We start from the raw sequence: 21,762 nt of genomic DNA, 5'->3' as shown, positions 1-21,762 counted from the left end.
TGGAATAGAAGCCCAATCCTCTCTGGGAGGCTAGGATTTCTTCCACTGACTGGCTCTCGACGAGCAAGCGAATTTCTGCCAACAGAGTTGATGGCTCAATCTGTGGGAGTGGACGGGGGGAGGGAATAGAGGGAGGGACCGGTAGGCGCTATCCCGAGGATACTACAGAGAGGATCCTGGGGGCCAAAAAGTTCTGGGGCCACAACTGCACGTGAAAGGCAAGCCTGCCCCCCACTGGAGACACGTGGCCCTGAAGGGACAAGTCATGCTGGCTTTCCCTCTGAGGCTGCGGATGAGGAGAGGGACTGGAAAAGCCCTTGCCCCCCCCCCCTCCTTGATGTTTGCACCGGTGCTGTCTGGGAAACGGTCAGGCTGCCTCGACCTCTGTTCCTGGAAGCCCTTATAGGAGCGTTGATGCGACTGGATGTACACCCTGGGCGTGGCCTTCGTTAGGATGGATAGAGACTTTGCAGTTTGCGAGCTGTTCATTTTATCCAATTCCTCATCGGTGGTAGAGTTAAAGATGGCAGGTCCAATATGCGTTCTTGGACATCAGGGTTAAACTTAGTAGCCCGAAGCCAGGCAGTCCTTATGTCCGTGGCAATGCATGTAGCCCGGCCAGAGGTACCAATGTGGGCCACGCTGGACTCCATGATGTCCTGCAGCACCAGTTTGGCCTCTGCTAGCCCCGCCTTGAAGCATGCTTGGCTCTGAGGCGGAAGTCCTGGAAGGAAGTCGGCTATTTCCCGCCAAAGTCTCTGGTTAACGGCTGCCAGCATGGCATCAGCGTTGCATTGCCGCAGGTGCAGCGAGGTATTGGAGTACAGCTTCTTCCCATACACCTCCAAGATCTTCTCCTCCTTGCCTAGCAGCGGCTAGGACAAGGTGGCTGAGGACGACAGGCTTCGAGTAGAGTGATGCCACAGCAATCACAGAAAAGTGTGGCTGAGGATGAGCCGACAATAAGAGTGGAGCCCCCTCCATCTGCTATTATTTGGTGTCAAGGTGCCGATTGACAGGCAGGGCTGAGTGTGGCTTGAGCGACCCCTTCTTGACCAAAGTAACAACGGCCTTCTGCATCAGGATCCCCGTTCTATAACTACTCAGAATTGCCTCACCATTTCTAGGGCTATTATCGGCTCAAGGCTTGACTATTGCAATGCTCTCCTCGGAGGGACCTCAGGTAAAAACATCGCTAAACTACAACTTGTCCAGAACAATGCCCTTAGGGCCGCTACAGGATTCCCCAGAAAGAACCACATTTCAGACCTTAGGAGACAAGTCCACTGGCTTCCTGTAAAACAAAGAATCATCTTCAAAATCCTTTCCCTCACACACAAATGCCTCCATGATCTGGCCCCCCACATACTTGGCTCAGCGTGTAGCCATGCCCACCTCTGCATGGCCATCCAGACTTGCCTATACCAACAAGATCACCAAACCCATAACATGCAGAGTACGTGCAGGCTGCTCCAGCTTCGCAGCCATCGCAGCTCCCCACTGGAATGCCCCACCATCGCACATTAGGGGAATTGACTCCCACTTAGCGTTCCGCAAAGCTATCAAAACAACGCTATTTGTCTAAACTGCTTCGTTCAACTCCCAAGTTAGCGCTACCCTGTACAATACTGTTACCCAACGTGGTGAACCCAACTGTACTGTGTAACCTGCTAATATGCTGTAACCAAGTAACCACTGCCTCCTATGTAATTTTGCTTACGTACACCTTGCAACAAGCGCCTCAATGCCTTTGGGCTGTAGTGCGCTATACAAATGTAAAACAATAAAATAAAATAAATATTAGGGGAGGACGTAGAGTGAGGACATCTGCCAAAACCCTTTCGTCCGGCTGTTCGAACTATGGTTGAGGAAGCCCCAAATATTCCGCCAAACCTGCAAGTCGTTCGTGGAAGGCCTTGGCTGACGCTGGCGTGTCTGGGTCTTCCTCCTCATTTGTGTCTGTCAGGGTGTCCTGATGGTCTGGGGTGGGTGGAGGAGTACTGGGCGCCATGGCCCTCCGGTGTAGGAACTGGAGCCGGTGGCTGTTGCAGAACGCCTGTACTGTGGAAGGTAGGGAAAGCCGGAAGACCGTGTATGCGGTCCACATGGTGATTCACAAGATAAAGGCATCTGCACTGGGGTCTGCAGCGCTGGTGCCATTGGAGGAATGACTATGGGCGTCGGTGGAGTGACTGGAGGGAGCATTTCCCTGAAAACATCCCAAAGGATGGCCACCATCTAAGGAGTTCGCATCAGCGCTAGGAACCCTCTCAAGAACCGGTCTTCGGAGGCTGAAGAGGTGGCAGGTGATATTGACGGAGTGGCTGACGGCTGCTGGGGCCGGAGAGCACCCTGTATCAGTCCCTCCTTGAAACTCATTCTCCCGCCTACTCCGTTCCTAGGAGTGGCATCAGATGAGCAGCCATGTTATCTGGCGCGGCAGCCATACTATCGAGCTGCGTGCCATGTACCTGGCCACCTCCAAAACTCTTGGTGGTGGGGCATGAGACCTCCCCTGCACCATAGGCTGGGGCCTGGAAGGCGTATTACCCTCGGCAGTATTGCTGGTAGTGCTGCATGCAGGCGCCACCCCCCTTGGGTGAACACCTGGTAAAAGAACCTCGTGATACCTAAGCATTGTGCCCAGAAGGATCTGATGACCCCCTCTGCCGTGCGGCCGTTAGCTGGACTAGCCTTGGTACGTGTGCTGGTGCGAGAACTAGAAAGGCTCCTTTCGCTCTGGAGTTTCCTTGGGAAGGAGTCGCCCTTATGGGGTGCAATGCAAAACAGCAGCGCTACCGTGGGCCTCTATCTCTGTCTGACGAAGTCCTTCAGGTCCTCTGGAGGTGACCTTTCGAAGAGCTCCCTCCAACGAGCTAGCCGGTTCTTCAATGTGCGTGGAGCAAGTGCGTTGTAAGCGGTATAACCTTCCCAGCCGTGGTCGGGGCCAAGGCAGCTGAGGCAAAGAGCGAGGGGTCGGATGTAGGAAAGAGCCCCTCGCATGCTGGACACCTGCTGAAGCCGACATGCGCCGGAGAGGAGCATGCGCCGGAGGACCAAGTACCTGATTGACAAAAAGATCGAAGAAAGTATCCGGGGAAGAGCGCGTGGTATTACATGACCTAAGCCAAACCCTCGCCCAATCTCTCTCATTCCCTTCCTGGGCAAGCTCCTGGAGAAACTAGCCATCTCCCAGCTTAATCGCCATGCTGAATCTGTTGGTAGTCTTCATGACCATCAGCCTGGCTTTAGAGCTGCCAGAAGCACGGAAACTGCTCTCCTCAACATCCGTGAGGACCTGATCTCAAACCTTGACTCTTAACACCCCTTGTGTTCTCATTTTGCGCGATCTCTCTTCTGCCTTTGACACTGTCAACCACACCATACTGCTCAACCGTCTCCGTGATAACCTGGATATCACTGGTCAGGCTCTGGCGTGGCTGACCTCCTTCCTCTCCAATCGACCCTCCCAGGTCAAACTGGGGTCCTTCCTCTCCGACATCTTTTTCTCTACCTGTGGTGTCCCCCAGGGATCTAACCTCTCCCCCTGGCTTTTCAACCAGTATCTGGCACTTCTTGCCCATTGCATCGCCGCTCTCTGTCCCAACTTTCAGTGCTACGCGGATGACACCCAGCTCATCTTCAGGCTACCCTCGGCCTCCTCTTCCCCTTCCGTCATCTCTGACTGTCTTTCTGCTATCCTTGAATGGTGTGCCGCCAACGACCTCTGCCTTAATGCCAGTAAGACTGAGATTCTACTCATCGGCACACCCACTCCCTCCTTGCCTGCAGCTCTCTGGCCTTCCTCCCTTGGCCCTCTTCCTGCTCCTACCTGCAAGGCAAAAAACCTCGGGGTCATCTTCGACTCCACATTATCTTTCTCGAAGAAGTCACACTACCAGCTACACCTCCTCAGAGGTATTCTTCCCTTCCTTTCCTTCCCCCAGAAGTTCACTGTCTCCAGAGCCCTGGTTCTCTCGAAGCTGGACCACTGTAACAGCCTCTATCTAAATCTGCCTGCCTCTACTCTCCGCCCTTTGCAACTCATCCAGAACAGGACTGCGAGACGTGTCCTTGGCCTCAAGCCCAGGGACCGTATCTCTCCAGGACTGAAATCACTACACTGGCTCCCAGTGGCTGCGAGGATTAAGTTCAAAACCCTCTGCATTGTCCACAAGGACTTCTGGGGCCTTGGGCCCAAATACCTTCAACTCTCTCTTCCTAAATATCTTCCTTCTCAAGCTCTTCGCTCATCCACCTCCAACTCCATCAGGGTCAGCCGCTTCTCCAAGCAACGAGTTGGGGGTAGATCTCTCTCCGCAGCAGGGGCCTCCCTCTGGAACAGCCTCCCTGCCCCCATGAAACTTGAGGAGAACCATCTCCAGTTCCGGAAGCACCTCAAAACCTTCCTCTTTGCCTCCGCTTTCTCTCCCTATCTCCCCTGCTAAAACCACTGAACCTGCACTGAATCTGCAACTGGGCCACTCACCGATCTCGGTCCTTGGCCCAGCCACTCTTCCTGCACTGCCTCACTGCACTACGGGACTGTCTCTGTATCCTACAGCCCCTCCTCCCGGCACTTAACATGCACTTGCCACCAGCTGGCCCTATTATTTATCTTGTATTCTACTAACCCTGTACTGCACTTTTCCCTTCCCTTCTACCCTTGCACTTGCGCAATCTGAATGACACCTGGCCTAGTAGGATCGTTGTCCGTCTCTCCTTGCCCCCCCCTTGCCTCATCGCGCCTTAAAAAACTTGTGTATAGGCGCGTTACAAATGCCATATCATATCATATAATATCAGGAGCGCTGGTGTAATCGTCCCGTTCCCGTTGACGCGGAAAAGGGGACTGAGAAGTGGTGCCGGTGGGCGGAGTCAGGGGAGCGCATGCTCCCAAGGCCACACCGCTGCGCGCCTCTAAATTTAAAGGGGCAGAAGGATTTTTCTGGTGAAAAAGGTTCTGTCTCCTATCCCCAGCGAGGGATGCCCATGCAGTATGGAGGAAAGGGGACAAGAAGTAAGAGTACTAAATGATACTAGGTTTAACAGTTAAGCTGTTACTTGGATCCCCTCTGTTAGGACAGTTTTTCTGAAGTCCAAGGACTTAGTAAAACCATTCAACTGAGACAGTACAAGACTCCAATCTTAGTATAAGGCTGTACCACCTGAGTATATGGTAGCATAGACCGAGCAGCCAGGCTTATCTTAGGAGGTAGAGAAGGTACAAATAACTTGTAGTATACCAAGGATTCAATAGAAACACTGACAACCAGAAGTATTATAAAAAATAAAGGTTTATTATGAATAGAAGTTGGCCAAGTTAAGTCTTGGGGTAAGTACTGGTCATAGAGTCATAAACACATAAAAACACAACACAATGCTTGAAGGTACACAGACCAAAACATAAACCTTGTTTAGAAAGCAGAGTATTTCTAGGCAAGTCAGACCGTATCAATCACACTTAGTATAGGACACACCTATTGATGGGGAGTAAAAACATCGGTTATTTTTAGATTAATTTACAGTAAGTCAAGGGTAGTAGACCCTGTCAGTCATGCAGTGACACTCAGTTAATGAATCAATTAGTAAACCAAACCTTTTCTCAGGATACTTTTCTGAATAGTGGAACACAGATTCAAGGAACAGTATAAAACTATTTCAGGATAACACACAGTTATACTAGGTGAGTAAGACCGTTTGGTGTAAATTACATGTACAGGTTCTTTTCAGATCAGTGGAACACAGACCAGGGTAAGCAATAACTTTCTACACTAATTTAGGATTGCACCAGGCAGACCAAGGTCAGCTACACCTACAGGACACGTTTTTAAGAATGGCACACAGCTATGCTAGGCAAGTAAAATTTAAGGGTGGAATGACATGCATTACTCACCGTAATAGCATTTCTGATGATTGTATCTGCTTAGATTCACATGCTGTGCATATGGTCCGACATCCAGTGGTAACCGCAAAGTATAGCATCTTGTCGTTCAGGGACCGGAAGGGGATGTCGGCATAGGCGTGTCTGTAACACTATACCTATTGTGACGTGTAGTGTAGTGTACCCAAAATCCCTCACGCGCCGAGGTCCCTCCGATTGTATTTTTTCTGCCATGAGGGAGCCCAAGGCTATTGTGAGTGAGTACATGAAGAGAGAAAGTAGAAAGACGTCTATGTTACTTCCACCCCGAACGGGGGGGATGCTATGGAAGCCCCAGTGCCCCGAATAGTGTGCTCTAGGCTTGAAGGGCAGTTCTCGCTTAGCAAGAGTGTAACATAGTGTGATGCATTTGTTTTCCTCAGTGGTGTCGTTCTTTCCAGGTAGAACATGACTGCCCTGTGTAGCTTATTTCGGCCATGTTAGTGGGATTCTGGAAGAAAGTGGGTAGTTCGATCGATTGGTTCACAAGGAACTTTGAGATGGATTTAGCCACACATCTGGGATGAGTGCACAGAACTACCTTATCCCTGTGGACTGTAACAAAAGGGTCTAGAACAGAAAGGGCCTGTAGTTCGCTAACCCTTCTAATAGAAGTGATACCCACTAAGAAGGCCGTCTTGTAAGTAAGGTCTTTCAGACTTGCTTTATGCATTGGCTCAAAGGGAGGTCCCATAAGTCTGGTTAAAACCACATTTAGATCCCAACCAGGAGCTGGGTGAGAAATGAGGGGGATGGATTCTCTTAACCTCTTCCATGAAGGCTTTAATCACCAGTATTTTCCACCATGACACTTTCTGTTGAGAGGTGGTGTAGGCTGTGAGAGCAGCAAGATGAACCTTTAGGGAATTGAAGACCAGTCCTGCGTCTAACAAATGGGTTAGGTACAGCACAATGTGTGTGGGTGAGCAATCGATGGGATTGATGCCCTTGGTATTACACCAGATGACAAAGCGTTTCCATTTACTGGAATAGCAATAGCGAGTGTTAGGTGTCCTAGTTTCCCTGAGAATGTCCATGCATCTCTGAGGGAGCTGAAGGTGTCCAAACTCTATGATCTCAGGAGCCAGGCTGCTAAGTTCAGAGTTTGTGGGCATGGGTGTAAGGTCTCCCCCGTCCTGAGACAACACGTTGTACGGGCAGGGTAGTTTTACTGGTGGGGAGAGGGACATTTCCATTAGATGAGCAAACCAGGGTTGGCGGGCCCACAGGGGGGCTACCAATATCATGGTGACTGGTTGCAGGTTCATCTTGTGCACTATCTTGTTGAGTAGGGGTGTCGGGGTGGGGAGGGAAGCAAACACATTTCCCTGACCATGTTATCCAAAGTCCGTTCCCCTTGGAGCGGATCTGGGGGTACCTGGAGGCCCAGTCTTGGCATTGGGCTTTCTCCTGAGTTGCGAACAGGTCGATCTCTGGGAAGTCCCATTCTGCGAAGACATTGGAGACGATCTCTTCATGCAGACGCCATTCGTATTCTATGGGCAGTGGGAAGTCTCTGCTGAGCACGTCTGCCAGAAGACTGAGTTCCCCTGGAACGTGTTGGGACAACAGAAACATCTTCTGTTTGAGAGCCCACATCCAAATGTTTTGGGGGAAGCTTGGATAGCCCTAGAGTGTGTGTGCCCACTTGTATGTTCACATAATACATGGCTGTGGTGCTGTCTGTCAGAACCAGAACTGTCTTCCCTTGTAGTTGCATCTGAAAGGCTTTCAGTGCCTTCAACACTGATAATAGATCTAGCAGATTTATATGGTTGGATGCTACTTGTGGGGACCACACTCCATGCGCTGTCTGCTGAATCAGGTGATCCCCTCCCCCCCGTGAAAGATGCGTCTGTCCTGAGAGTGGCTTCCACTGTGGGGGTGGTGAAGGACTTCCCCCTTCAAGAGGTTTTCCCCTCGACCACCACTACAGAGAGGAAACGAGGGCTGGCGAGACAATTACCAGATCTTCCCATTGTCCGCTAGCCTGACAACACTGGCTGTTGAGCCACTCTTGCATGGGACGCATGCGCAGTTGCGCGCGGCGAACCAAGTATATGCATGACGCCATCATACCTCCTTCCCTGCAGCGACGAGACCGGAGGGCTGGAGCCCTGCCCGTCATCACCCGCAACTACATCAGAAAGCAGCACCCAGCTACGACAATCCGACGGCGAAGGTATTAAATCCTTCTGGTGCCCGTGAACACCTGACCCTACCCCCTACCTTAGCCCTCATGCTGCCGAGGTGCTTCAGGCAATTGTAACTATTTCAATCGTGAAATATTGCCTGTGAAACAAGCGTGCGAGCGCCTCTAAGATGGCAGACGCTTTATCTGGCTTCACTGGTTGCTAGGCAACCCAACAGCTGATCCCCGTGAGTGGCACACTCTGATGGGCTCAGCAGGACTACAACCACCAGCCAGCAGCACCGTAAGGCGAGAGCTGGCCCGCCCACTCCAAGGCCCAACACGGTAAGGCTGGAGCCTGTCTCTGCCTGTCTCGCCGCGTCTGAGCCATGAGGCATGAATCTATGCTCATTTGTGCATAGCACCCACCTAGCATACTCCTAGTCTTGCCAGGACTTGATGCCCACTGTTCCCCACCAGAAGGAAGTTTCTACCTGAACCTAACTACGTACCCGCCTTGGGAGCTGGTGCAGCTTGTTTTTATGGATCTACTCTGTTCGCGCACCTCCTATCTGAAGCATCAACCACTGCAACGCGGTAAGACTTAAATGCTATTTCAAACCGCGTTCCCACCCTCCTTGCCTACAATCTACGCCCCACACACGTAAGGAACAAGTTACTTACCTGTAACTGTTGTTCTCCAGCATGGATTCACATGCTCATGAATATTCCCCGTCGTCAGGCTGGGAATCCTCAGTAAAGAAAAAATCAATATCAGTTTCGTTTCTGATCTGTCTTTCGTAGTAGTAACCAATCACTGATCTCTGCGTCATACTGACCACAGCCAATGACTGCCCACTACCTAAGCCCCGCCTCTGGCAGCCATCTTCAGATTTGGTAGCACGTGAAGTGGCAGTATGTCCAAGTGAAGAGCCACAGAGGGGTAGGCGGGAGGGTTCGCATGTGAATCCATGCCAGACCCATGCTGGAGAACAACAGTTACAGGTAAGTAACTTGTTCCTTCTCCAGCATGGGGTCTGGCATGGATTCACATGCTCATGAATAAAGAATACATAGCAGTACACACATGCACAACCACGGGAGGTGGCAAAGGCTCAACATTAAGCATTACATCAAACTCAACATTAAGCAATTCTTACCTCCTCACCAGGCTCACCTTAGGCGAACAGGTTGCGCAGCACTGCTTGGCCGACCCTGGACTCCTCCCTGGAATCCCGATCGACGCAGTAGAATTTCGTGAAGGAGTGCGTCGACCTCCACGTAGCAGCCCTGCAGATGTCCAGCAAGGGCACACCAGATAGGAACGCCGTGGTAGCTGTGATCGCTCTGGTGGAATGGGCTCTCGGACGGCCAGGCAGCGGTCGGTTTGCCAACCGATGACAGTACATGATACAGCCGGAGAGCCATCTGGAAATGGAAGCCTTCGAGAGAGCCTTCCCCTGATTGACAGGTCCAAAGTTCACAAAGAGTTGTGACGTCTTCCGAAAACACTTCGTGCGGTCCACGTAGAACTTCAGCGCTCTAGCCACATCCAGTGAGTGCAAAGTCCTTTCAGCCGGCGACGAAGGCGACGGGAAGAAACAGGCAACACCAAGGGTTCGTTGAGGTGGAAGTCCGACGGCACCTTGGGCATGAAGGAGGGGTGCGTCCTGAGCACTACCCTTGTGTCGTGAAAAGTCAAGTACGGGGCCTTGCAGGAAAGGGCCTGGATCTCTCCCACCCGTCGTGCGGAGGAGATGGCCACAAGAAACGCTGTTTTCCACGACAAGAACTTCAACGGAGCCGAGTGTAGAGGCTCGAACGGAGGTCCCATGAGCTTGGTCAGCACCACGTTCAGCTCCCACGCCGGGGCCGGAGCCTTCACCGGCGGGAACGATCTGAACAGTCCCTTCATGAACTCTTTCACCAGACGATGAGACCACAAAGACGTCCGCCCTGTGGTTCTGGTGTATCGGGAGATCGCTGCAAGATGAATCTTGATGGACGCGTGCACCAGTCCAGCTTTGGCCAGCGTCAGTAGGTACGGCAGTACTTGGGGAGCCGTAATCCGTAGAGGGTTAATCTTATGTGCGTGGCACCAGACAGAGAACCTCTTCCATTTGTGTCCGTAGCATTTAAAAGTTGAGGACGCCCTGGCCTTTGCAAGAACCTCCCTGCAGTCGGCCGGTATGTCGTATCCTCCAAACTCTAACGCTGCAGGAGCCAGGCCTGCAAGTTCAGCGACTTCGGGTCGTGATGGGGGATGGCGCCTCCTTCCCTGGAGAGAAGATCCGCGTCCACTGGCAGCTTGATTGACGGGGACGCTGACAAGTCCAGAAGGTCCGGGAACCATATCTGCCTCGGCCACGCAGGTGCGATGAGGATCATCCTGCACCGTGACCTCTTGAGCTGGTTGATGAGCCGGATCAGCAATGGCAATGGAGGGAACGCGTATAGAAACAGGCCCTCCCAGGGGAACGAGAAAGCATCGCCCATGCTCCTCGGCTGGGGAAACCTGCTGGCGAACCTCCGGCACTTGAAGTTCGTTGCCGTCGCGAACAGATCGATCTGGGGTGTGCCCCACCGTCAGAAGAGGCGGTCCACTAGATCCTGTCATAGTTCCCACTCGTGGCACGAGCGCAGCACCCTGCTGAGTGAGTCGGCGATGGTGTTTTTTATCCTTGCCAGATGAAACGGCACCAGAAACATCCCTTGGGCGACGGCCCAATGCCACAGATCCTGCGCCTCCCTGGACAGGGCTGGGGACCTGGTTCCGCCCCGTTTCCTGCTGTAGAACATGGTGGTGGTGTTGTCAGTGAAGATCCTCACCACTTTGCCCTTGAGGGACGGAAGAAAGGACCTGAGGGCCCAAAACACTGCACGGAGCTACAGGACGTTGATATGGAGGGACTTCTCCGTCGGGAGCCAAAGGCCTCTCGCGTGCAGATTTTCGGTGTGTGCTCCCCACCCTTCCAGGGAGGCATCCGTGGTCACTGTCTCCTGGTGGCCGGGGGTCTGGAAGTCCATGCCCGCCGTCAGATGCACGCGGGTGCCCCACCACCGGATCGCTCGTCGGAAACTCTCGTCGAGTGTGATCCTCTCCTCGAAGCTGCCCGTCGTCTGGATCCAGTGCGCGTCCAGGAACTCTTGCAACGGGCGCATCCGGAGCCTGCACAGGCGGATGAGGTAAATGCAAGAAGACATCATTACGAGGAGGGACTTGATGGACCTCACTCGGGCCGCGTCCGCAACCAGCATCCGCTGCACCTTGCCCAAGATGGCCCTCGTCCTTTCCTCCGACGGAGAGGCCAGAAGCGACACTGTGTCGAGCTTCGCTCCCAGAAACAGTGCGTCTTGCGCGGGCACCAGCTGGGACTTGGCGTAGTTTATGAAGAATCCCAGGTCCGTGAGAAGTTGGACGGTCCTTGCCGTGTGCTCCACGGCGAGCTTCTTCGTCTTCGCTCGGATGAGCTAGTCGTCCAGGTAGGGGTAGACGTGGATCCCCTCTCGGCGCAGCTGCGCCGCCACCGGTGCGAGGCACTTGGTGAACACCCTGGGTGCCGACCTCAGTCCGAAGGGAAGGGCTCTGAACTGATAGTGACGCCCTTGGACCACGAACCTGAGAAACTTTCGGTGTCCCTTTAGGATGGGAATATGGAAGAAGGCATCCTCCAAATCCAACGACGACAGGAAATCGCCCTCCTCCAGCTGACCCAGGACGTGTTGGAGGGTGGCCATCCGGAACTTCTGTGCCTTGATGAATTTGTTCAGTCGTTGTAGGTCCAGGATGGGACGCCATCCTCCCGTCTTCTTCTTCACGAGGAAGTATCTTGAGTAAACTCCGGAGCCCCGACGCCTTTTTGGGACGAGCTCAATTGGCGCCCTTCTTGAGCATCACCTTTACCTCCAAGAGAAGTTGAGGGATGTGATATTCTTTCCTGGCCACTGGGGGGACGCGCGGGCACCTCTTTAGAAACTCGAGCGCGTGACCCTGGGCTTGGGCGTCCAGCACCCAACGGTCGGTGGAGATGGACTCCCACACGCTGTCGAAGCTCGCCAGCCGGCCTCCCACCGGGGTGCTTCGGTGGGGGCCCGACCCCACGGCCGGTTCAGTCCTGCTTCGACGAGGCTTTGCCGCCTTGTCCTCCTTGGCGACGACGGCGGGGTCCGCCTGACTTGCCTCGTCCCCTGTAAGCTTCCTGCGACGACGAACGGGCCGCTTGACGGTAGGTGGAAAATCCGCCGCCGGAACCTTTGGAGGCACCCTGTTTGCCTCCGCCGCTCCGAAAGGGCGGCCGCCGTTGCTGGAGAACCCCAAGAGCCCGGACCGTCTCCGTGTCTGCCTTGATGGCTTGAAGGGAATCATCCACTGTTTTCCCAAACAGGTTGTTTCCGTCGAACGGCGTGTCCAAGACTCTGGTCTGCATGTCCCGACGGAAGTCAGTAGCCTTGAGCCATCCACGCTGCCTAAGGCACACGCCGTTGCCCAACTGTCAAAATCCAGTGTCGGCGATGTCCGTCGCAATCGTAATGGCGTGGTCCGACGCCACCTCTCCTTCCTGCAAGATCTCTAGGGCTTCTGCCCTCTTGTCGTCCGGTAGGAAGTCCAGCAGGGGGGCCAGTTTGTACCACAACTCCCTGTCGTAGCGGGCTACGATAGCCAAGGCATTGGCCGCCTTAATCGTCGTCGCTGCAGACGAGATGACCCTGCGTCCCATCGTATCCAATTTCTTTCCCTCGCCGTCCGGCGGGGAGGTCGACGTAGAGGCCGCACCCCCTCCGCTTTCTTCTTGGCCGCCGCGGAGACGACTGAGTCCGGGGTCGGCTGTGCCCGAAGGCACAAGGGGGCCGCGTCCGGGACCCGGTACTTCTTCTCGTACCGATCCCTTCTAGCCGGCGTCGTGGATGGGTTCTTGAGGAGGGCGAGGCCCTCATCCCAAATATCGTCCAGTAGAGGTACAGAGAGGACCGTCTTCCTCTTGGCCTTGCGCCGTTGATAAAGGAAACCTTCCTTCTTCTCTTCCGGGCAGAGCTGGAAAAGCTCGGATGCCCTGGCGATCATGGAGTGAATTGATCCAATCTCGTCGGGCGGGGAGGCCCGGGTGGGAGGTGACGACGGCAGATCCTCGTCGTAAACCTCGTCGTCCGTACCCGTCGCGGCCGTGTCAGTCCCCGTATCATCCCCACGAGTCGTGGACGGGGAGGAGGGCTCAACAGGGCGCGATGGCTAAAAAGGAGGTGGAGGATGAATCCTTCTTCTCTTAGGGTCAGGGCTCCCAGAAGGGCCTGGCTCAGGGTCCCCCGTCGGGAGCGGCTCCTCCGCTGGTGGTAACGGCAGCCTCGTCCTTATCTCCGAGCAGAAGGACTGTATAGCCAACAAAATGGCCGCCTAGTTGTCTTGCGGCTCTGGTTGAGGGGAGCCCGACGGGCGGTTAGGGGGCCCCTTCGACGTTATCGTCGTCTCCTACGTCGGGATCCCTGCCGACGGGCTGCTCTTCTTCCACGCCAACGCCGTGGCTTAAGACTTCGATCAGCTCTTCCTCAGAGGTTGAGGCCGAATCCACGACGACCTCCTGCCCCCCCCTTTTTCTTCTACGTCGGAGGTTTCACGGGGGTCCTGTCGATGGGCATAAAAGAGGACTCCCTCCGCGGTGGCAGGGAGACTCTGAGCCCCAAGGTCGCCACCACTGGTGTAGCCTCCACAGGCTGAGCCAGGGCCGCCGCGACTGTCTCGATAGAGGCATTGGCCGGATGGATTAAGGCTTTCACCACCTTAGGTGCGCTCACCGCCTTCTCCTTGGGGGGAGGGTCACTGCCTCGCTCTCCCTCCGATGGGGCCTTCGAGCTCGACCGGGGTCTCTCCAGGAGATTCGCCGTGTGCTCGGCCTTTCTCTTACCCGAACCAGACCGTTGGCTCGTGGTTGATGGCGCCGGGGAGGATGCGCCCCGCCTGGCGCCCGTAGAGCCCGACCGTTCGGCGCTCCCGGTGCCAGCGGACTCGCGGTGCTTGGCCTTGTGTTGGACCCCCGTCGCCGGGGCGTCCTCAAAGGTCTTAGAAGACCGCTCGGACGACTTCTTCTTCTCGCCTGACGGGCTCTTCCCTTCCAGCCAGTTGGCGAGACGTTGATGGCGGTCCTTCATGGTCCGCTCCGACATATTGCCGCAAAACGCACAGTCCCGTGCGTCTTGTCCTCATGTAGGCAGTAAAGACAAAAGGAGTGTTCGTCCTCCTTAAAGACATTCTGAAGCTGGCATCCAGGGCAGACCCTGAACAGCTTTCCGGGCGTCGAGCTTCCCTTCTCCTGGGCCATGTCCGAGATGGGCCTGAGAAACTTCTGGAGTCCTCCAAAAGCGTGGCTCGACGAAATCTTCACCCTGAGGGGCATAGACGAATCCGACACGGGTCCCCGTTGATCGGATGAAGAAACGGTGGAGCTTGAGGCTCTTTTGACCGAAAAATAGAAGTTTTTGAGAAAAAAACGTGAAAAAATAGCACTAACGCACGAGAGCAATAGCACTAGGATCCCAACACTTGAACGTGCGGTAAAAATCTGAAGATGGCTGCCAGAGGTGGGGCTTAGGTAGAGGGCAGTCATTGGCTGTGGTCAGTATGATGCAGAGATCAGTGATTGGTTACTACTACGAAAGACAGATCAGAAACGAAACTGATACTGATTTTTTCTTTACCGAGGATTCCCAGCCTGACGACGGGGAATATTCATGAGCATGTGAATCCATGCCAGACCCCATGCTGGAGAAATACCAAGTTGAAAGTCAAATGATTTCAAGTTATTTATTGAAGACAAGCCAAAGTTTTATGTTGTGCTACTAATGTAAATAATTTATGGAAAGAAAAGTAACTGCTGAATTGATAGTTTGTTTACTGAAAGTGCACGCAGGTTTTGAAATATAAAAGCATCAGCTTGCGCGCGTCTTTAGAAAGTCAGCTGTGTAACCAGAGGCGTTCGTGGAGCGTCGCGCGTTGAATGATTTAAAGGAAAGAACCTTGTAGCGTGAGGCGGCGTGCCCAGGAAGTTCCTTTAATACGCGCAGTACGTTTTAGTTACGTCGTTTCTGAGGAGATTTGTTTGAAGTCGCAGTCATCATTTTGGTGTGCCTTTTTGATCCAAAGCTGCGTGCGGTTCCGAATTGCTAACGAGCGCGAACCAGTGGCAGTGCGCAGTCTCCGCATAGAAGGTGGCGCAGAAGACAGCTTTTATTTTTGTTGTGCATTGCGCGATCCTGAGGCAGTGCGCGATTGCGATCTCTTCATGAGAAGGAGGTGCTCATCTGTTTTACATAGTCAGTGCTGGCTTGTTTCTTCAGGTAGCGTGCGCACGCGTGTCTGTTCCACGTTCCTTCAGCTGTGATTTTAAAGTTGATGCTTGTTTGTTGAAGAGTACTATATTTCTACAGATGAACTATATATCAAGTCCATAGAAATACAAGTGAACTCTGCAAGTTAAGACATAATAGAGTCAAAATGAAATTTCTATTGGTTGAGCTCCAAAAGCATACAAAGACATTCTTTGCAAGTGAAAAGTTAATTTACTGAAGAATCTTCAACACAGAGTTATTCTAATATTTAACTCTGAGGAGTTTGAAGTCTTAAGCTTTCAATTGAGAAAAGCAAGTTAAATAATAAAGATAAAACTCCTCTAAGAGTCTCTAAGTAAAACTACTGAGACTATCAGGTAAAAAGGGATCCTGGGAAAGTTCATAATAGAATTGATAGTGCGTTATAAATTGAGGATTTAATAATTTGTTGTATGCTGTATCCTTTGCAGGTAACCAGGGTTCCAAGGTTCTGAGCAGTAGAGGACTCCAGTGTTTCCTGATCGTTTCTTTTGTTCTCCAATTCCCCTTTTCCCCCATTCTGGTTAATTCAATAATTGTTCAACTGATTGTTGGATGTACTGGTTTGAGGGTCTAGGTGGGCTAGTAGTCTGCTCCTGCAGGAGATCCGGCGCTGGGACCCGATAGTCCTTTCCATAGCAAAAGGTATAAACAAAGATGACCAGACCTAGTGAGCAAAGAGGGGGAAAGGAGGAAAGACATAATGGCCACCCCGACCCCACTCTCCCTACTGTGTAGCCGGCCAGAGGGCCCAGCCACGTGAATGGCTCAGCCACCGGATCTTAGGTGCCGAAATCCACCGCCGCCGTCAAAACTTCCCGTAGTCTCCGTCGAGGTTGTTCAATAGCCGTCCAAGTGACTTAAGGGGAAATAACCGACAAAGCCAGAATAAAGATAAAAAATGGGCCTCATTACGACCCTGGCGGTACGGAGTGAACGGCGCCGTAAAAGGTGCCGGCGCCGTTCACTCCGTACCGCCGCATTGCGAGTTCCCCTCGCGGGACACGGTAAGCACGCCTGGGAAAACCAGGCGTGCTTACCGGGTCCCGCGAGGCGAAGAGGGAGCAAACAACGGGCCATCTCGTAATGGCCCGTTGTTTGCTCCCTCTCCCATTCCCATTCAGCCCTATGGGGGCTGAAATGGGAATGGGGAAGGACCGTGTCCGGGTCCTTGGAGGGAGGAATTACCGGGCCTTCCGATCTCGGAATGGTCCAGTAAAACCTCATTCCGAGGACCCAGACCCCGATGTGATTTCGGCGGCAGCCATGCCGCCAATAGCGGCATGGTTACCGCCAAACTCATAATGAGGGCCAATGCCTCTTATGAAGAGCTTTGCTATAGGGCGACCAGTATCTGGGCGGAAAAAAACAATCTGAGGGACCTCGGCACGTGAGGGACTTTGGGTACACTACATGTCACGATAGGGATATTGTTACAGACACGCCTATGCCGACATCCCCTTTCGGTCCCCAAAAGACAAGATGCAATACTCTGCGGTTACCACTGGATGTCGGACCACATGCACGGCATGTGATTCTAAGCAGATTAAGAAGCATCAGAAATACTATTACAATGTTTTTCAGATCAGTGAAACACAAACTAAGGTAAGCAATAACTAACTTATTTTAGGATGGCATACAGCTATTCACGGTAAGTAAAACCCATATACTTATTAAAGGAGCTACCAGCAACTTATAGACTGTTTTCGCATCTGTATAAAACAGACAAAGGCAAGCAAAACCCAATGTTACAATTTAAGAGCGACCCAATGTTATTCAAGGTAGGTAAAGCCCAAGGCGGACTTATTTTAGACAGGCTATACAGCAGGGCAGGGGAAGCAAGACGCAGTAGGTGAACTTACACATGGATATTAAAAGAAATAGTTAAGTGAAGCTTACAGCATTAATTTTGGGAAGAGGCACAACCAATTCACAGGTGAGTAAAACAACCTTACATATACTTTTCAGAATGGCACAACACACATTCAAGGTAAGTAAGAACTTTTGTAACTGTTCACTCTCAGGGTTACAGTTACCAACTAACTCTTTCATGAGTCAGTACACTTTTAAACAATTGTTCTATTTTTCAAGGCAGAAACCTTTTCTTATCCAGTCCTTCCCTCTTCTATTGCAGGAGTTCTCTCAGAGACAGAAGAGGGACCCTAGTGGTCTAGGTGATAGTTGTAGGCAGGGTGAGAAAGAGTTCCATCGCAGAAAAAGTCACAGTTCCTGTGGAAGATGGTTCAAACAAGTAGTTCAATTAAGAGTTAGTTAGGGTCCAGGGACTTCTGTTAAAGGATTCCAGCAGTGGGCCTAGGTAGACTGGATGGCGGACCCCCAATCACAGTCAACAACTCAAGCTTTACAGAAATCAGAAAGGCTTAGGTAGGTAAATACCGCTGCCAACACAGTACTTCAGAAGAATAAGAGTTGTAGCAGGAAGACTTCAGGATCTTCAGCCAAAAACGTGGTTGACGGAATCCTTTTTCATGAAGAAGGAAGGCAGGACTTTGCAGCAGGTATCAACAGAGAAGGCTCCAGGCAAGACTTTCTTTGCGGCTGGATGCAGCTCTGTCGTATTGGTCACCTTTTCAGGAGCCAGGAGAAGACTGAATATCTCTGGTTGGATTCTCGTCTCGGTTACGGTCCAGCACTTGGATGAGGGGACCTCAAGGACTTAAATCATGTCTCTGGAGATCCAGCAGGATGCCACCAATGTTTCAGCTCGAGTTGAAATTCATAAGACCGTGCACGCATACTGGCTCGTGGTCCAGGGTATTGCAGCCACCGCAAGGTCACAGCACAACGTGGGATCGATCAAAATGCAGGTCTTCTTGATTCTAGTGGATCTCACAAGCTCTGCGTCGGGGTCCACATTTCCGGAGTCCCCAGGTTGCTTGGAAGGAAGGGTAACAGTAGGCTCTGTTACACAGCAGGCTATCCGGTCGCTGGAAATCATCTCAGCCATGGTTTCTTAATCTTCCTCTTCGGATTCAGGTCCAGTGGTTGACTACTTCGTCAGCTTCCAGGATCAGACATTTATGCAGGAACCCAGCCAACCTCCCAGTGAGAACTGGATTCTCGCAGGCAGGCTCGAAGACTAAGGGCTGCAGAGGTTTGGACTCCTCCCTCGCTTCCTTCCTTCACAGACACTCTGGAGCCTGGGCGGGCTTGGATGAGGACTCCCGCCGAAAATAAAAACCACACAAAGGAATTTCCCACCCTGGAGGGCAGGGGAAAGACCAAGAAGGAACAAGAAGCACACCAATGGTAAAATAAGAAGATAAGCGACATTTTGGTAAAATGGGCACCCATGGTTGCTATTACCGCAGCTGTGAAAAAAGCCAGCGGTAAAGGTGCACCGAAATTTGTAAATAGGTTCACTGCAACCAGCCATTTAAGGTAAGCTTGTCCATGTAACAGAATTGGTACAGTGCTTGCGAGAAAGGGGATGCTTTGCATCTCACCAGCCCTCCAGCTAAGGTTGAATGTGCTGGTTTGCACCCAACATCCTTTCTAACCTTGGGAACTGTAGTTGTCACAAGGTTAGTCAGAGAAAGTTAAAGGGGGAGCCCCAAGGGCAACCCTGTAATAATAAAAAGGTATATACCAAAAGTTGTCAAAGCAGATAAAATTAAAAGAACACTATTGAGAGTCTTAGGAATGACACCCACAAAAAGAGTAAAAGGATCTGTGAGTGTGGAAAAAGGTTCCCATTCACAAAGGAATAGGAAAACAATCTACCAGTCCAGCAATAAGTTCTGGGGTTCTCACAAGTGGGGTAGATTTTGTTCTAAAGTTAATATCTTATCCAACACCCTCTCAGGCCGACATTGAGCCACATTGGGGTGGACAACCCATTGTGCCCCTTACCAAAGAAACATAACTGATACTTACCTGGAAACCTGAAGAGCTCTTCATAGACTCTGCTCTGTCTGCTGCTTATCTGCCTTTTTCTCCCTCAGCCCTTGGGTCACTGGACCACCAGTGCCCCACTTGACTCAGACTCACCTAGGATAGGGGTGGACTTCCTAAGACTGGCTAAGCAGGGATTAACTACAAGTTGGTCTACAGTTTGTATACTTGTTTCAGAAGTTTCTGCTATGTTAACTTACAAATGTTCTAAAGTATTTTTATCCTTTGTATATTGCAAGCTGTGTTTAATACTACTGTGTGATAGTACTTACCTTACTTAAATGTTATAAGCCTTAGTATATATGAAATAAATGCTTATTTTTATATAACTGGTAGAGTGTGAGTATTTCCATGAACTGAGTGCTTGGACTCCTGTGTGTCTCACTACAGGCCGACTCCCTCCTAGACCAAGCCTGGCTGCTCAGCCATTGCTACCAAACCTTTGGTTAGTTCAGGCTAAACCAAAGGGGTGTAACCCTGTACACTAAAGTTGGGCTTTCTAAAGTCTTGACTCAGACTGGACTGGTGGCAAAGTTGCTCGGCAGGATAAGGTCCCAGGGGAAGATGATGTGGCAAGTATGATGCTGTTGTCTGTGAAGGACGCAGTGGTGACCAAGTCAGTGAAGTATTTGAAGGATGCTTCAGGATGTGAGCGTAGATGAGTTTGAAGGCGACAGTGTGTGTGGAAGAGAGGGTGAAACAGTGGGAGAAGACTTTGAATGATGAGTTCATGTTGGCTTCTTAAAGTTTGGCTCAGAGCCATCATGACCTGTGGTAGGAGAGGACACCATGGGCACTGTGAAGACTGCCTCTGAGTTGAATGCTGCAGCTGTTGGGGGTGAAAACATCCAGGATGGTGGCAGATGTAGGTGTCTTCCAGGTTTCCAGGTTGTGTGTGATGATGTCTGCAATGTTAGGATCATGTGATGTTGCTGTGCTGGCTTGGTTGAACATTAGCGTCCTGAGGCTGTGTGCAATGGTTTGATGGTGATGTGACTGGGTGTGTCCATGCTACTAAAACACAGACAGGCACACTGTTTACATATAAATATTTACTGTTGTGTAAAGTTTCTTTGTGGTGAAGTGGTTTACATTTAAACAATGATAATGGGTGGGATGTACGCATTACTCACTGTGTTATGGTGGTAATTACTTCAAACCACTGTCAAAGCACTTGCACTTCATGCATGAGTCATCTCACCTTAAAAGGGTCCTCGCTGAAAAGGCCAGTTGCAGGGCAGAGCTTTGCCAGTCCCTCGTGAGTCATCTGGTTTGACGAGAGGTCAAGGAGGGTTAGGTTGGGCATGGTAGCCACAGTTGCCAGTAGTTCCTCCACCACAAGATCATCAATGCAATTGCCCGAAAGATGGAGCTGACGGATGGAGGACTGCAGCTTAAGAGCCCGAAGGAGTGGTGTGAGGTTGCGCCTACGCAGAGAGAGATTGCACAGCTTGAAGGAGGGGCTGTTCTCCTGCTGCTCCAGGATTTTTATGACCAGTCGATGCTCTGCTGCATTGGAGACAGACATGCAATAAAAACAAGAGGCACATTAGTACTATGGATTGATGGACCCACAAGATGACAGATGTTCGTTCCCAAGTTGGCCTCTGTCCCATCTCTGTTAGTTGTTCAAGCAGGTTGAAAAAACATTGAGATCATTTGACAAGAGTAATACATAGAGGTTCAAAAGGCGTGCAAATCCTTTTGTCGGCGGGGTACCAATTTAAAAAGTATACATTTTTAAAGGCATTTGATGGTGTTGAGATGAAAAAGACCCAGGGTTCTAACACAGGCTCAGATAGGTCAGAAAGAGGAGGCGGACAAGAGGACATATTTGAACACTGTGCTTTATTTCAACTAGAAATTCCTACTCTGGTACCTATTTCTATGAGGAATTCCCTTTGCTAAAAGAAAAATGATTGCTCGTCCGGATGTCTTACAAAATAACTCTCTCCTCTGTTAAATCTATGCTTACTTATTTCCAACCTAAAAGAAAGAAGGAAAGAAAGAAAGAAGGAAGGAAAGAAAGAAAGAAGGAAATGGCTAAGTCTTCACTTAGCAAACAGGTTACTACCCCTTTGGAAACTTAGTGGTGGCTGGTTTTCTGATCCCCCAACCTCTACCCCCCGACCCCCATCCACAGTCTTCTTACAGCCTCTTCCAGCTCCTGGCTTCATAGACTGGCGACAAACAGAAAATCGAGAAAAACAAAAGCAAGGTCTCCGCTTTAGAAACAGAATGCCGTTGCCACAAGCTTCACGGATTAGTATTTTTGTATTGTCACAACTTGTAGCCTCCTTTATGCTATGGGCCTGCTCAGCCCAGTCTCCTTTATTATCCACCTCTCTCCCTCTTGTTGGGTCTCCGATAGCTCAGCCCATGGTGGGCCGTGGGTTTGCTCAAACCTATGTGGGCTGGTTTTGTTATTTCTTAATGG

General features: G+C 51.4%; 1 protein-coding gene across 1 annotated transcript in view; it reads right to left on the bottom strand.

Annotated features, from left to right (window-relative positions):
• The window catches only part of TONSL (tonsoku like, DNA repair protein), a 612,770-nt gene that overhangs the window by 134,566 nt on the left and 456,442 nt on the right, over nt 1–21,762 (bottom strand). Inside the window, exon 21 of the mRNA XM_069621801.1 lies at nt 20,527–20,834. Coding sequence (XP_069477902.1) covers nt 20,527–20,834 — 308 coding nt within the window. The remainder of the gene's footprint in view (nt 1–20,526; nt 20,835–21,762) is intronic.

This window comes from Ambystoma mexicanum, chromosome 5q (genome assembly GCF_040938575.1).
Source record: "Ambystoma mexicanum isolate Mex_15411 chromosome 5q, UKY_AmexF1_1, whole genome shotgun sequence".
NCBI lineage: Eukaryota > Metazoa > Chordata > Amphibia > Caudata > Ambystomatidae > Ambystoma > Ambystoma mexicanum.
This window is presented reverse-complemented; position numbering and strand designations above follow the sequence as displayed.